This window comes from Clinocottus analis, unplaced genomic scaffold (assembly GCF_023055335.1).
Source record: "Clinocottus analis isolate CAN_PGR_092001 unplaced genomic scaffold, fCliAna1.0.p SCAF_21, whole genome shotgun sequence".
Classification (NCBI taxonomy): Eukaryota; Metazoa; Chordata; class Actinopteri; order Perciformes; family Cottidae; genus Clinocottus; species Clinocottus analis.
In genome coordinates, this window is record NW_027175943.1 from 5,744,035 (window position 1) to 5,760,919 (window position 16,885).

Consider the following 16,885-nt stretch of genomic DNA (forward strand, 5'->3'; position numbering starts at 1 on the left):
TGAGAACATCTCCAAAAGACATAAAAATATATCAAGATGCGTTTTGCCTGCATGAAAGTCTGGGATTTAAGTGTTGCATCTGATTTGAAGTCCAATTGGGTTTTTTCCACCCACTTCCACATTAGTAATCACTATTAGAGCCAATTCCAACCCCAGATCCCAATCTGCTCATAATAAAGCTGCATTGTTATGCTCAAGTCCCCCCAGAGTCATGTGACCAGAGTGAGCGAGTTCATGAACTTCCAGAGAGAGGCAGACAAACACACGGGAACAATTTGGAGCTACGCAGATGCACGTGTACCCTCTTTGTTTTTGTTTCGTGGTCGCCTCGTCTTTCTCGTCGTGGATCTCTTTTTCATCCTCTGGTCAAAGTTGGAGGCAAATTCAAGGTTAAAGCGTGCGCCAAGTCCACACAATGACCGTTATCTCCAAGTGTCACATAAGCAGACTGCGAGGCCGGATGTGTCACAGCCCCCCCCCCCCCCCCCCGCTGCAGAAAACAACCAGGGAACACAAAAAGTTACATCTTTTTTTAAACAAAACAAAGCAATACGTCCAGTCTTGGGAGCTGAAGGTTGCTTCTTGAGGTGCTGTCGGAGCTTTGTCTTTTTGATGTTGTTGTTGTTGTTGTTGTTGTTGTGTTTTGGCACTGATAGCCCTGCAATTAAGTCCTCCATTACCGGCAAAGAGAAACAGTCCAAATCTCCTCCGATTAGGGCCATGGCTTTCAGTCAAGTCATCTGACAGATCATTGTCACACCGAACAAACCATTTCACGAGAACTGTACAGCCAAAAGAGACAAAAATAGACACAAAAATAGACTTGATATTATATTCTGCTAGGACAGCCCTATTAGTACTAGCTGCTAAGAAGGGGTAGAGAGACAGACGGGTAAAAGGGACAGACAGGCACTTAAGTGCTGATGCATAGCGGAGATTAAAGTAAGAGCTAAGCAAAAGACAGAAAGGAGGGAAGGAGATAGAAACAGAGTGTTGAAGAAGGATTTAAGGTCAGAGCACTTTCAATTTCAATTTTAAAAATGTAAAAGTGTATACTCTGAAACAGTTTGGTACCCTAATGTATAAAATAGCTGAGAACAAATTAGCAGATCCGTTTGTTATTTCGTACGGACAGAATTGAAAACGGTGAGACCCCTTTTTCTGTGCTAAAAGCTGTGTGCCGACCGCCACAAAGCTAGCATTAGCATGGCTATTGATAGGGTCTCTATCCTCCGCTGTTTGTACCTAAGGTTATTTTGCATCCTGAGACAAAGTGGATTAAATGAGACACAAGTGTCTGGAGCTAATAGCACTAATGGGATACCGTGGCTCTGTATCAGGGGTCTTAACCTGAGCTGTGGTCAGCAGGATGCTGGCACGATGCTTATATGTTAATTTGACCTCGCTGACTTAAGCTAACTAGCAAGCTACTATATCCCCTGCTACAGTGCCTTTTCTTTCAATCCTGTGGGTTTAATACTTTCGGTGTATGGCTTTGTTAAAAAAGTTAACGGAGAGATAAAAAGACAGAATAAGAGCAGCACGGGTCACAACGAGTCAAACGCTAACACAGGCTATGCTAATAGTTCTCACAGTAGACGGGAAGGCCAGCAGATTGGCTCGTACCATTATCGTTATTGACGTTAGCGGAAAAATGCTGCATTCGTGTCGTATCAGATTTATTGTGTTTTCCAGTTTCCGACTTCACCCAAGTCGTACTTATGAATGTTAAACCCATCGACACAGAGGTACATTTCACGGATATAGTGTTATATTGACCATGCGCAGTAGTTTCAGCCCTCGCAGGACCAACTCTTCAACTGGCAAGTTGTAAACACCAGAATCAAACTACAGGACATGAACGCAGCAGAAGCTCACACCAACGCTACCCCTTCTTTTGCTGCATTTTTTTGTAACTACATCAAATCAAGCACAACCCCCCCCCCCCCCCCCCCCAAAAAAAAAACATCAAAACTTCAGTTAGTTTTTTGTAAAATGGCTACAATCTGAAAACGAGGCACTTTTTGAGCAGATATATAATTCTATTAACTGTCTTATTCATAAACTCAATATCCACCTTAATGATTAGAATTTTTCTCCTGGGGAAAAAAATAAAAATAAACCATCAATCTCCATTTTTTTTTTTTTGTACCCTTCTCTGATTGGCTTTCACTCAAGGAACGAGAGCAGCAAATAGCTTTTCAAGAATGTCATTTGGCACAAATGTCTCTGTTGGATTCCACAACCAACGAGATAAAAATCAAAGAAAAAGTTTTCCATCAGTCTGTCAAAGTGCTTCAGGGGGCGTGTCCGATCCAGCTGCTCCCTCCATGTGATTGGTCGTCACAGAAGCAACGGGCAAAGCTTTGAAGCTCTCTCAGTGGCACCAGATTGTTTCCCAAAGGACGACGCACTGACATCAGCACTCTGAAGAGAGAAAAAGATCATTGTTTGGTGAGATGCAGAATATACAATAACCCAGATATGAAGAAATACATATTATGACATGTACAGTGTCTCTTGCTTATCGAGGTATTATAATATTTAATGTAAGTTATCAGTGTCTGCATACCATCTTAGGAACACAGTGACCCTAAAACGAACAACGGGAATAAACAATGAAGCCAAACAAGCTGGAAAAAGACTCTCAGATTAAGAAAGGAAGACAGCAGTAAAAGGGAACAGCGGGGGAAGGAGAAAGTGAAGACGCAGCGAGGGAAAACAGACCCAGAAATCCTTTTTCGTGGGCTTTTGTGTGGCAATTTCAGCTCCTCACGTCACATACAGGTGTACATTGCCGGGAAAACGTCACTACAGTGTGCCACCAGCGAATCAGAGTCTTTCCTGGCCTCGTTTGCACAGTTGATAGGATTAGCGGGAATGCAGACTTAATGATGATTCTGCTCCAGAGCAGAGAGAGCAGACGAATCACATGGCGTCGGGCAGCCATCTGCTCCTCTTTTTTTTCCACGGCCCTTATGCGCTGCGTGATTCTTGGGGCTGTCCCCGGCGAAAAGTTGATAATTGCGAGAGAAACCGGGCGAGATCTGAATGGTGGCACTGTGAGACACGACCGGCCGATGACAGATGTCAACGTGCTCTGAATGCATTCGCAAATTTGACTCATCCCCAAAAGCCCCGATCGATTTATTTTGGGGAAAAACAAAGTTCCCAATCGTCCGTGAAATCGTTCGTCTTCGAGTCCAAAAAAAAACAAAAAAAGGGGCTAGATTGCATTGTGATCATATGACATAATATTTCCAGACAGGCGGCTCCTTTTCATGGAGGACAACTGAACGCCTCACGACATCCTTTCAACACATGACAAGAGTTTTTTGCTTTGCGTCCTCATATGTGGTTCCACAACTTGGAGGTGAAGTAATACATACTCATAGCATCTGTGCGCGACTATAAACATGCCACAGCGCAAGACTGATGACGATGTTGGTGTTGACACCGTCTCCATCACCTATGACCCACGTGCAGGGGGCCTTGAGTCACGCCAAGGATTTACGATTCTGTGTTTCTTTTTTACGACCGAACCGACCGATCAGAAAACAGAATTAAGAGATGCAGAATAAACCGGCTGACACACATTTTGTTAGACCCGTTTCCTCCGGCGTGACGCGCAAGATGGGTGGCCATTGAGAATGTTTATTAACGTAGTTGTTCTGGTTGGTTCATAATGATTATTGCACACGGTGCAATTGCTTCGTCAGCGCCTGCAAAGTCATATTTCGTATATTACAATGTTTTAATTTTTAAAAAAAAAGAAGCTAAATAGTGGAGTTCGTCGAGGGGTTCGCAGGCTCACGACTCCGGCTACCAACATTCGTCGGTGCCCTTTAAACTGGGTTACGCTGTCAGACGTGATGATGATGACTCACACCAAAGGCACTCGGGCCGCCTCAAGCCAAATTAACGAATGCGCGACAGAGAGCACAGAGAACAGGTTGAGAGAGTTCCCCGTGTCTCCTGCCCCAAAATTTCCCAGCAGCGCTTGACTCCCTAATTGCATGAGGGGTACTCTATATTTATGCCCCTCCCTCTCTCTCTCTCCCCCCCTCTCTCTCCCTCCAGTTGGTCCTCTTCCTGGTGCAGTGAGCTATATTTAGCCCCCCTCGGCACAGACGGTGCCCGCCAGCCGGCCAAAGCCGTGACGGCCCAAAACCAGAGCGCAGCGGCGAGGGAGGCTCGCCCGTTCCGTCGACGAGCGGCTTCGAAAAACAGCAACACAAACAATCAAGCCGGCCAACCAGAGGGACCGGAGGAGACAGCCCGGACACGCACTGATGCAGTGCCATGGACACACACACACACACACACGCACACATGAAACCACGCACACACAAAAAAAAGGACACGAGAGCAAGAGCCTATAATTATGCGGATGACATTCACTTAATGATGACCTTTCACCAAACACAGACATGGGAAATTATAGAGGGAAACAACTCTCCAATGCCTCATCCTAATGCACATGCACCCTCTTTTATGCAACGACAAATGTTTCCACTCTCCTCCAATAGTGCCTTCTTATTCCCCCCCCCCCTCCCCCAACTCCATCGCTTCTCCTTCCACGAGTCTGACCCTCCCGCGGTGGTTTGTCCATCGATCTGGTTCATTTCCTCGCATCGTTTCTCCATCTGCGGGCCGATCGATGGAATAATGACCGCGGTGAGGATCGTGTGCTTCTCTTTCCCTTTTCTCTGCCAGACTGTTTAAATCAAGAGGTTAGACAGGGCGATCTGCCTCCGCAGTCTGTGTCTCGCCAGTAACTATTCTCCAGCCGCCTGTGTGTGTGTGTGCGTGTGTGTGTGTGCGCCTGTGTGTGTGTGTGTAATTAGGAGAGTCTGGGTCTTTGTGATGTCTCAATCGAGTACAGTCTAAAATTGAAAGCCACCGTGTTCTCTGGTCGTAAATCGAGTGTCAGTCTGTCATTTCCACGCCGCCCCGGCTCCCACAAGACACGGAGCTGGTCGTAGCAATGTGATGTGAGTCACCGAGTCCACTGGTCCCTTAGTCAGTTTGAGTTAAATCATGTTTTATTTTTTTTTAAAAAAGGAGAGACCGACACTGGATTTATTCGATTCATCAGTTCCAGTAAATGGAAACAGAAGCTGCGGAGAGAACAAAAACAGCAGTGTACTCCGTCAACCTGCATGCTTTCGCTGGACTTGACTTCACACGGGAAGAGATGAATGACCGGGAATCCCCGCTGTGTTTATCACTACATCTCCTCTTTTTGCTACTCCTTAGACGCATCAATCTGTGCTTTGCGTCCAAAAATGTGTGGTGTGAGAGATTTGTCTCCAAGCTCCACGAGAGCTGGCGTCGAAACCCGCGGAGACGTCTTCTTTACGCGCAAGATACCCGATTCCTCCCCGGCGCCGAGGCGGCAGCTTTGACGCCAACCCTGACCTCTGACCTTTATGGACAGAAGGTGTCGTTTCTTGTACTGATTACGAAGCCCCCCCCCCCGCTGAGAGCCAATTTGCGGTTTGTGACGTTGGGCTAAAATTGGACTCGACCATAACGGACACTTTTCACAGTAAGTAATCCGCCATGAACAGGAATCTGCAGCCTCGTCCAAAAAAAAAAGAGAAGAAGAAGCAAGCTGCAACCTCTTTAAAGTCTGCAGGGAACGAGGGTTTGATACTCAGACTTCTTTTTATGGGATGGGAGAGGCGAAGAGTGCAAGCTTTCATATTTTCTCTTTTTGATTGTCAAGGACGCTGATTCAGAGAGAATACGTTCAACCGGTTTGATGACGCTCCACTGGTGCAGATCTGGAGACAGCTGGGGAAAAATATATCCGGGAAAACATTGCGACTGAGTGGGCCGTCCCACATTAAGAATGCATGTTTTGTGGTTCCAATTATCAGTGACACATTTGCAAAGAATTCCTTGTCGGCATGCGTCTCCACTGTCGCTCCACCAATCCAGAGTCAACCTTTAATGAAGTGAATCTGTGACCAAAACTTCCACATTTTCTACACTCGCTTGCTCTCAACTGGCGTGGATCAGACGCGTCTTTCCAGGGAAACATGAAGCCCTTTTTTGTTTGTTTTCGTAGAAACACCGGCGGCAGTGTGTTTGGAATAAATGTGGAAAGCAATAAGAGACAATCCCCCCAAAAAAAGGGGAGAAGAGCTTCGCGTGGGGTTTCTGGGAAGCAACGACGAAGCAGCCGCATGCGGCGGCGAGTAGCTCCCATTCATTTTGATACAGTTTTGTTTTAATTTGTTGTCTTTTTTTAATTTTTTTATTGTTGGAGCGCTTACGGGATATGACCGGATAAACTCGACATCGTTGGAGAACGCAGCGTGCACGCCACTGAAAGCGGTCGAGAACTAAACCAGGATCTGTTCCACCACCCAGTCTGGCTAATGTCCAGGCGCAGAGAAAAATAATGAGGCTAACCCGGCAATGGGAGGTCTGTGGCTCCGTTCTTGCAGTATTATGGTCAAAAAATTGACGGACAGTGTCAAATTTGTAATCTTAAGATGTCGGCCATATCGCATAGGGAATTGTTTTATTGATTGCTCCTGATGCACATGGCTGCACGACTGATTTTTGTTTTGTCGCACGACATGTTTTCACTTGCGTATCAACGCAATACTTGTATCGTGTGTGTATCAGTGTGTACAGTGTCACGGTACCAGTGTTTTACTGGATCTGACATTAAATTATCCAGGCTAATGTAGCGAGCGGACGACAAATGCATTTTGTTGTGTCACCCATGTTGCGTAACGACAACACATGCTTGAATCCTTGCGCGTGCTCGCCTTTGATAATGTCATTCTTCGCGGAAAATTATGGCGACAACACCAATCCCTTAATACCACCGATGAATTGTCCGACAGGAAGCTTTTTTTATTGTTTCAAATGCCCCCATTATGAGAACCGTGAACGCAGCACATTTCCCCTCCACGCCGAGCCGTTCCATACATTACACTAAGCAGTTGGCAGCGGAGAGCAGGCAGTGTGGCGTTTGAAAGACGGATGCTGCGTGCGCTTAATGCACTTTCACACACACACACACACACACACACACACACACACACACACACACTCTCTCTCTCTCTCTCTCTATCCCGCCTGCCTTAAACGCTGCTGCTGTCAGTCACGCTCGCTGCAGCTACAAGCGCTCCGAAACAACCTGTTACCCAGGTGTGTGTGCGCGCACGTGCACAAATACGCGCGTCATTTGTTTAGACGTGCGACGGTGTGCTCGCGGGTCTGCGGTTGCTGAGGCTGGACCGACGAGGCGATGACAAGGGGTTACGAAATCTCGAGGAGGTGGGAGGAGTCGGGGATCTAGTCGAGTCCGAAAGCAATTTTTTGCTCGACATATTAGACGCTCCAACTCATTAAATGTTGCAATTTCTGTCTGTGTTTTCGTTGGCGTGATTGTGTAATTATTCCAAGTGTGAGAGTCTGCAGGCGGGTTTCATTATGCAGCGACACAGTGGGAGAGACTGAGTGGGTGTGTTATGCCACACAGAGGAGCTGGAATGTGTGGGGACAGGAAGAGGCAGACAGAGGCAGAGCGGCAGTGCTGAGTGGGGGGAAAAACAAAAAAATAGGGGGGGGGGAAAGAGCGCGGATGTATGTGGGAGAACCACGTTCACCGCCCACGTGCGGCCGAGTATTTTTAGATCACCCTCGGACAAAGTTCTGAACATGCAGGGTGCGTTCGTAATCCTGGGGAAGCGCGTCGGGCTTCACATACCTGGCTGTCGACAGCCAGAAGACTTTTGTGATTTTAAGAACAACAAACGAAGAGCTGCTGGAGAGTTTACTGAACTCTACATTGGCCCATGTGTGTGTGTGTGTGTGTGTGTGTGTGTGTGTGTGTGTGTGTGTGTGTGTGTGTGTGTGTGTGTGTGTGTGTGTGTGTGTGTGTGTGTGTGTGGTCTGCAGGTACAACACTATTTATTAGGGCTGAAACGATTAAGTCAGCTGTCATAAACATGTAAACATGTATCATGTAACATGATATGCGATTGATGGTTGATGTCAAATACACCAAATATTCAGGTTTATAATATTGTTATACACACACACACACACACACACACAATGAAAATGTATTTAGCGCACCATGGAAAATGTGTCACCTGCAATCAGGCTTAGTTGCTTCTTTGCTGCATATTAACCTAAATATGCCTCAGATAGGACAGCAATTGGGTTTAAAGTGCCAGCGACTCAAAAGTGAGTCTATTGTAAGCAAAAATATTTCGCACGTCGGTCCAAAAGTCAAACGAGCACCTTGAGGTTGAAAAGATGAACCGACGCTGGTGCAAACCGTGAAAAATAAATAAATAATAAAGGTGTAAAAGTTGAGCCTGGTTTGAGAAGAGACTTCCTTCAGCGGTTGTAAATATAGCGTATCAAACGAGGGCGACCTTGTGCCACAGAAACTGGCTACTGTACTGAAATCTGACATGGGACGTCCTGTCCCTGGACGGGACACGCGGCGCTAACGCCAAGAGGACTGAAGGGTTTTTTTTTTGGGGGGGGGGTGAGGGGGAATGTTTTCTCATTCAATCTCTGTCTCTTGCACACATTTCCAGTATTTGCTGACTCAGGCCACCGATTTCTCTCTCCGGCTCCGCGTGTCGTGTCGCTCCACCAGTTCTGCCACTTTCTCCCAATGTGGAAGGCTCTCCAGTACACACACACACACACACACACAGACACACACACACTGACACGCGTAGGCGGCGTCTCCAGTGAAGTGATATATAGAGTAATAGCAAAAGCAGGTGGGGTCCTCGGTTCTGAGTAAGGCTTTTTTCCAGAGCGCCAACTCGCCGCGGGTCTCTGACGGAGACGGACAAACAGACCGAAACACAAGAAGCTGTTGCACCATCTTGGAGAAGTTGAGCGACGGAGCTGCTGTTGAGACATTTTGTCTTCTCGTCTTGCTTCACTTGGTGCATGATTCAAATAACAGTCAGTGGGACACTTCTTTTGTTTCTTATCAGACTGTCTTTTTTTTTTTTTTGAAAGTCGAAAAACGGTAAAACTTCCAGTTCGAGCGAGATAAAAATTCCTCACTACTCAAACGTCGACGCCTTCCGACACGCCCTCGTTAAAGTAACAAGGTTTTCTCATGTTTGAGATGGATAGATATCTTTGTCCTCGTGCCGTGCCCAACCCCTCGCGGGGTTTTATGAGACACCAGCAGCACAGCTGCGGCGGACACACGTTTCAATAAGTTTCCTTCATTTGCAAAATTACAGGTTGCTTCACCGCTCCAGCTTAAACGAAACATTCTGCCTGCGCTCTCAGGCCCCGGGCGAAAAAAAAAAAATCCGCTTTAAAAATAAAAAAGGTTCATTTCCTGGAGCTCAACAAGTTTCTCGTAATCATCCAGTCGAAATAAATCAGATTTTGTCCTCTAAAAGTAAAATTAAACCTCGCGGTCTCTGGAGCTAATGGCAATGTCCCCGAGTGTAACTGCAAATAGAGGTACGTGTCTTCTGTTTAAGTTAAACTTCACACAACGTTCTGCACTACAGTCAGAAAGCCACATTTCTAAGATGTATATATATATTAAATCAAACTCTGGACACCATGTTGTGTAAAGTAGCCATACATTGTATTTACTTTATACTGTAATTACTCTCTAGATAGCAGTTTTTATTGTGGCGGAGTCCGCCATTCACTGTTCACAAATCATATCCAACACAAACCCAGTGAGATCCAACGCAAAATTATATTATACTACTAATAACTAATCTTATGAGAGTTAGCTTGCAGCTAATTCCCCCTCCATATTATTACCATCTGCTTCCACCGAACATTATACACCACAACGTTTAATAATGCACTTCTTATGGTCCTGTTGTCGTTTCAGAGTGATTATGAATTCAAAACTCCGCAAACTCCAAACAAAAGTAGCTTTCGGTCACATCTGCTTCACGCCGACATCGGCTCGGTAGTCGCGGAGTCTTTCGCCCGGATCAATTAAAAGCTTCCTTCTTCCGCTCGGACGGGACGGTAAATAATACATGTGGTCGTCACTTACCGACTAAACTAGATCCACCCTGTTTCTGCAGCACCAGACGGTGCAAAGAGCAATTGACAAACCTCCGGATCATTAAAACGAAGAGGGGCCGACAGCGGGGAATCTAGTTTGCATTTGGAAATCTTTTTCCTGCGTGTTTACAAACTGATGCCAATCTGTGTCTCGGAGTGCCTCTGTGTGCGTGTGTGTGTGTGTGTGTGTCCTCGTGCCAGCTTCTGGCCTCCAGTCTCATGATAAATTGTGTAATTATTAATAGAGACACCTCTGCCCCCTTCGTACTGCACGCGCACACAAAATCTTCCCTCTTCCGTTTGAAGTTGCTCCACGTAGCTCTATTACCGGCCGTAACTGTGACTACGACTGTATGTGTGTTTTAACACAATATCCATCCGACTACTATGAGTGTAGGTGTGTGTGTGTGTGTGTGTGTGTGTGTGTGCGTAAGTCAATGTGTGGCTGACTGGTTCGATAGCCAGACTAGGCCAACATGCACCGCAAATATTTATCTACGGACCTTCTGGAAGGCTCCGCCAGCGACGCTCCTCGCTCTCACTTCATCTCCACGGGGGGAAAAAAAACACATTTAACAAGAGTCCTTTCCTTCTCCGCCTTCCTCGCCATCCTGTTTTGAGCCTCCTCGACATTACTCGAATCCCTCTTCTTCATTTATTAGGTTTAGTTTGCGCGAAACTGTTTGATACAGGACTTTTCGGCCCCGTGTCAAATCTTTTGTCCTTTTATTCCCTTCTTTACTCCGGCGACACTATGGAGGGTGAAACGCTTACGGTCTTCCCACCGGCTTGCAAAACCTTCCACTGCGTTAAGTACATGTGATTTGTAGCAAATGGGCTCCTTTAAGGAGCTGGTTTTGACAGATTGAAGACGGCTGGAAACAAGAAAATAACATCAGATTTTTAAAAAAAACAAAAAAAAACAGTTAAAGTGACCTCACGTAAATGTAAGTGTCAGATAGCACAACAACAGGACACGCTGCTCGAGGTCACGACCGCACAAGGACATTACTACAGTGTGTGACTGGACAAGAGATACAAAAGAAAACGTGAACGCACACAAGTATTTTTTCACTGTTTCCATTTAAGTCAGACCCCGACGTAGATATGACGTCCCCGCGGCGCGTAGATGAGCGGCACGGTGACGCAGGGCCGATCCCTCTCTGTGTGCGTTTGTGTTGTTTTGGACAGGAGGTGACGATTCATATTCATATTCTGCTGTACTCTAACAAACACGTGTTGACGACACGCAAACACCCAGTCCCACACAACTGGGGAAACACGTGCAAGCAAAAACTCATGTTTCTTTCAGCTCCTCTTGACTCACAACCGGCCATGAATACAAACAATTTCATTACACGGCAAATGAAATTCAGCGGGGACAGCGGGGGTAAACGCACCGGGCGCCTGCACAGATGCCACCCCTCCCCAACCGCTTCCCGCATGTTATTTTTGACTTGTTTGTTCTGGACCGCGTATGACTAATAAGCAGGCAGGAGAGTCGGGCGCGTTTCATTTCCTCTCCCCGCTCGTTCGGGCTTCTTTTAATGCTCCGGTTAGGCGCCGTGCGGCGCAGAAGCACATCGTCTTAGCGGCTGTGCGGAGGTGCAGTCGGTGCGGGGGCTGTAATTGTAGATTCCAGAGATGCTGCCTGTCAGACGACAGAAACAGAACATGCAGTTTCCGCGGAGCATACAAAAAAAGAAATTGGCCTTAATAATGATAATATTCCAACCAGAGCCAAGAGGTTAATTCACATGTCGCCGCCGTTGGTATTTATTCTCATCGGCTGCAGAATCAGTCGCACTACCTGATTGTGTTAACCGTAGCTGCCGGCTCGAGCAGTTCAACTGGAACTAGCTGTAAACGGTGCGTGTGGTTGTCTAATAAAAGCCTTTTAAGTGTTTGGAGGATGTTGCTTTAGGCCTTGAAAATGTAAGGAGTGTACTGAACCACTTATTTGTCTATTTTAACGTTAGCTATAATTGCTAGTATGCTCGGCGAACTAACGGCAGTGGCCTAGCTTAACTTCCAGAGACCAGCGGCGTGTCTTAAGATGACTAGAATATTTTGTTAGGTTCAAAAAGGTCAAGTTGGAAACATACTTGTTCAACACTGTGAATATTTTGGGTATCAATAACCCGGAAACAGCGTTTTCAATGAAGCGAAAAGGATTTAGCGTCCGCATCGGCTAACATTAGCGACAGCCGTCACGTTTCGCGGTCCAATCCTGCTTTTTGTTCACTTTTGCGTGAAATTGATCGGCGAACCACCAATTATACTGTCAAGTATTGAATACTTTAATACTTATATACTTATTTATTCAGTCTCGACCAATTCTAACGCAAACACAAATGAACTATTGGCTAAATGTGCTAGCGGCTGTGCAATACAAGGTACAAAGGTCTCCTAATGTAATAAATCAATTTCCAGCGAGAAAGCCCACGTGTTCGCGTGCAACCCACTCCTCACAATGTAATCACTTCAATAAAGAAAGCCCCGCCAAGCACAGGGAGTTCTGCCACTGAGGCCCGGTGCAGGGTGCTGACGCCGAGGTGACGCCGAGGTGAGGCAGCACTCTAAAGGTTAACGACCGTTCTCAGTCCAATAATGGCAGCGGCGAGCAAACATCGCAGCTCCTTCATCCGATCCGCACTGACGAGCACCACGAGGCGGGTCGAGGAGCTGTTTGTTCTTTCTCTCACATCACCACAGAGACGGCGGCCACGATCTCGGCTGCGGAAGGTGTCCTGATGTGGGGCCCGGCATGCCGGGTTTGCACGCGGGGAACAGTCGGGGGGGGGGGGGGTTTCAACTGAAATCTCTCTGTCCACGTGTGTCTGGGTTGGAAAATGTTCTCTCGTGAAATGAAATTCTTGACTCTTTGTCAATTTGGCTTCCTGATGCCGCTGAACAGAGCTGCAGAGAACGTGGACCCTGGTCCATGTGTCAGGATTAGGTAACTGAAATGTGGGCTGTGTGTGTTTAGTCTACTGCGTCCCTCCAGGCCGTCAAGAGTTGAGCAATCCATATGTTTAAACGATGTCCTCATGCATCGCAGTTTCTAAGTAGAAACACACAATTTATAAACTTCCACTTTGCAGAAAGTCCTCAGAGTCCCATGCTGCAAGATCTGTTGGCTAACGCTACGGAGGAAAAAAAAAAGGTTGAGTTTGCATTTTCACTTCTTACTTCACACTTGAATAAATAAAAGGAACCGCATGTCGACACCAGATTATTGCCACCATAAACCCAAAACCTTTGACTCTTTGAACTTCAACCATCATGACGATGGTAATTATGAACGCCTGCACGCAAACTAAGCGGTTTCAAAATCTGGTCCGATTGGTCAGCATTCTTTTTGGTTGCAATTACGTTTTATTTCTTCTTTTCCACACATTTTAAATCAGCTAAGGAGTTATGAATGAATAACAACTGTCATTAGCAAATGTAATCCCCTGCAGAAAATAAATATATCTGGTTATATCTGCAAGCTATATGAGTTACACTCAAGGCGAACGTGAAGCAGTAAACATGTGAAAGACGTGCATGTCAGAAGTGCATACTGCAGTATTTTGTCGGGAAGATATGAAACTTGACATGTACGCTGTTCCAGTTAAGTGTTGGGTGTTTGACTGCTGTAATTGGGCGGAAACCATCAATAATATACTGATAATTCCTCAAAATAACACCAGTAATACTCAACATTTGGAGCATCGGCCTAAACCGATAACTTGGAGTTTGACTTGGTACAGCCCTGCTGTTTTGTGCCCTTTCTTTATTTCATTGCAAAGTGCCACCTTCGTCTCAAAAGGCGAAGGGTTATTCGACAAGTCGCCTGGTCTCAAATGGCTTAATTGGGCGACCGAGTAGCGGCACGGCCTCGCAGGCCAAAGCCCCTGTGGGAAAGAAAGAGATTTGATGGCCGCTCCTCTGAGAATAGCTTGACCTCTCTGCAGGAGTCTTAGCTGGATGTTCAACCCCGTCGTGCCCGTCAGCACTTCAGCTGCCCCCGGGATCAACTCTGACCTCCTCCACCTGAACCGTCCGGCCTACGCACGGCTCAAGACGCAACGCACGCTAACCTGTTACTGAAACCACACGCGGCCGCATAAACAAACAAGAGAAAAGACAAGCGCAAACACTCACACTCACACACACACACACACACACACACGCGCGCGCGGCCTCCATAGGAGAAGTGGCTCGTTAGTAGACGGTAATCAGCTTAGGGCTCACCTACGCCCACCGGCGCTAAGCTCTTTACAGACAAACCCAGTTAGAGAGGGAGCAGCTGAGCGATGCCGTTGCCCCAAATCCAATGAAACGCACACAGTCAGACACACACAGATCATGGTGGAGACATGGGGAGAAACACTTTGGCGGTGTCAAGACAATCACCTGAGACTGAGCAGAGCTGGTGTGCCAAAAGAAAAGGGGGGCGGGAGGGGGAGAGGGGGGGGGAAAGTACATTTATAGGGGCGACAGACGGAGAAGAAAAAGAGGCCGGGAAACAAACACGGAGGGAGAAGAACGGCCAGCGAAAAGGGAAACTTGGATGTTTTCCAGGGAGAGAGTGTGTGAGGAAGAAGGAGGGGTAAAAAAGCGGACAAATAAGAAGGAGTGTGTGCGAAAAACTCCCTCCTCTTCCTCCTCCTCCTCCTCCTCCTCCTCTGTGGCCTCAGTAACCCCAGTAGGTTGGTGGGTGGCTGCTCAGTTCTTTTCGGCAGCACCCGACGCTTCTCCAAACCCGGCATACATCCCATACCACAGCGCACAATCAGCGCTCTGTAGCCAGGATCACACTCGCACAGGGGGCTGGCACGCTGCCAAGCACACACACACACATACCAACACACTCACAGAGAAGAATACGTACAGTAAAGTGAGTTCATGTCAACGTAACCGGTCGGTGCAGACTGAAACATCCCAACAAGTGCTCGATGGATTGCCAGGAAATTTGGCACCGATATCCAGGCTTTGATGATCAACTCACATTCATATTCCCCTTCAGGAATGTAACAAGGTTTCGATGCGCGGCACTATCTCAGGAATGAGGAATCAACCGTTTCGTGTCCCGACAAGAAATTAATTGAGCCTATTTTTTTCCGAAAATGTCAAACTGTCCCTTTGAGGGCAACTTCAAAAATGCACCGACACGTTCACAAATTGTCGAAGCGATACACATCCATCACTCAAACTCGGCTAAGTACACAGGGTATTGATTCTGCAATGCAGACATGAGCAAAAAAACAAACATGGCGGTCATCTCTAAATGCAGACGGGCTCTGTACATTATCCAAGACTGTCATTCATTCATTCATTCATTCATTCATTTAGAAAACCTCTTATACACAAAACCCCGGCTCACACCAGCAGCTGAAAGCTGCTTAATTTGTGGAACGTGATTATGAGAGGAAAAGAAAAAAAGGGTCTGGTGTGAAAGTAAAGAAGAGCGAACAAAAAGTCTGCAGCAAGAAAGAAAGAGAGAGAGAGAGAAAAGACAGGAAGAGAGAAGAAAGACAGGTTTGGAGAGCGGAGGAGAGAGAGAGAGGCATGGCGGGGCAGAGGGGCTTTGTTCAAGACAGAAAGAGCAAAACAGTGTTGACAAAAGGGACAGGAGGGGTGTGTGTGTGTGTGTGTGTGTGTGTGTGTGTGTGTGTGTGTGTGAGCCAGGTCGGTGAAGGTAACTTTGGCCATTAGTTAAGGGGCTTTTGGCTGATCCCTGCTTCCTGAAAGGTGATTGGCTTGGATGATCTGTCTCAGCTTTTCTTATTTAGAGCAGTACGGCTTCGACACTGTGTGTGTGTGTGTGTGTGTGTGTGTGTGTGTGTGTGTGTTTTCATGTACATTATTCACTTTGTAATGTAACTAAAGAGAGCAGACGTGCTCAGGTAATCAAATGCTTTTCTGTCACATCTAATGACAAGTCCGATGGTTGCAGTCTTCAAGGCACACACACACACACACACACACACACACACACACACACACACACACACACACACACACACACACACACACACACACACACGGCGCCTCATTGCCTGACCAAGCTGCCAATACAATTCATTCTCCTGATGCTGTGTGTGTGTGTGTGTGTGTGTGTGTGTGTGTGTGTGTGTGTGTGTGTGTGTGTGTGTGTGTGTTTGCCAAATGCATGTAAATAAGGCACTAGTCAATCAAAACATGACTAGAGTACTGAGTCATTAGCCTCAGTTTTACTACTTAATTACCATTCGCTCAGCCGGGCGGCTCACCAGAAACATACACACAGACGCACACAAGGACACACACAGACACACACAGTCACACATGGACCCTGATAGAGATCCTGGTGAGAAGCCCTTGAGCAAGGTGCTTAAATCCTTAATAGGCTGGTGGGTAAGTGAGGGATTTACTGATGAAAAAGAGCCATTAATCTGTAAATAAATTAACCAAAGATCATACAAAACTACTCCAATTGAGACTTTTGATTCATTTTAGAAAGCCAGAGAGAAAATAATCTACAGCTGACAGGGATTTGAGAGTGTGCTAAGATGCGGGTACATTTTGTCACGCGCCGGTCAATCTTCTTACGATTTGTTAGTCTGACTAGTCAGATATTTGTGAGGGGATTTTTTCCCCTCACGAGCAGCTCAAATGTCTTCGCAATAACAGGTCGCTTGCAGAAAATGCCCACAAATACATAAAATCGTTGTAATAAATCTCAGTCAGACAGCCAGTGTTATAGATAATAATATATTTTACTGTGTTATATTATATAGTTCTATTTTTTAAGTTTCATATGGTGTCTTTTTTTTTTTACAAAGTCTAATTTTTTCTTGTCCCAAGG

The 16,885-nt window shown here is 46.4% G+C and overlaps 1 protein-coding gene across 1 annotated transcript in view; it reads right to left on the reverse strand.

The window, feature by feature from the left end:
- Positions 1-1,955: 1,955 nt before the first annotated feature.
- Positions 1,956-16,885, reverse strand: part of si:ch73-335l21.1 (insulin receptor substrate 1-B) — a 37,821-nt gene continuing 22,891 nt past the window's right edge. Inside the window, exon 4 of the mRNA XM_068587569.1 lies at positions 1,956-2,427. Within this exon, the coding sequence (XP_068443670.1) occupies positions 2,420-2,427 (8 nt within the window). The 3' untranslated portion in view covers positions 1,956-2,419. The remainder of the gene's footprint in view (positions 2,428-16,885) is intronic.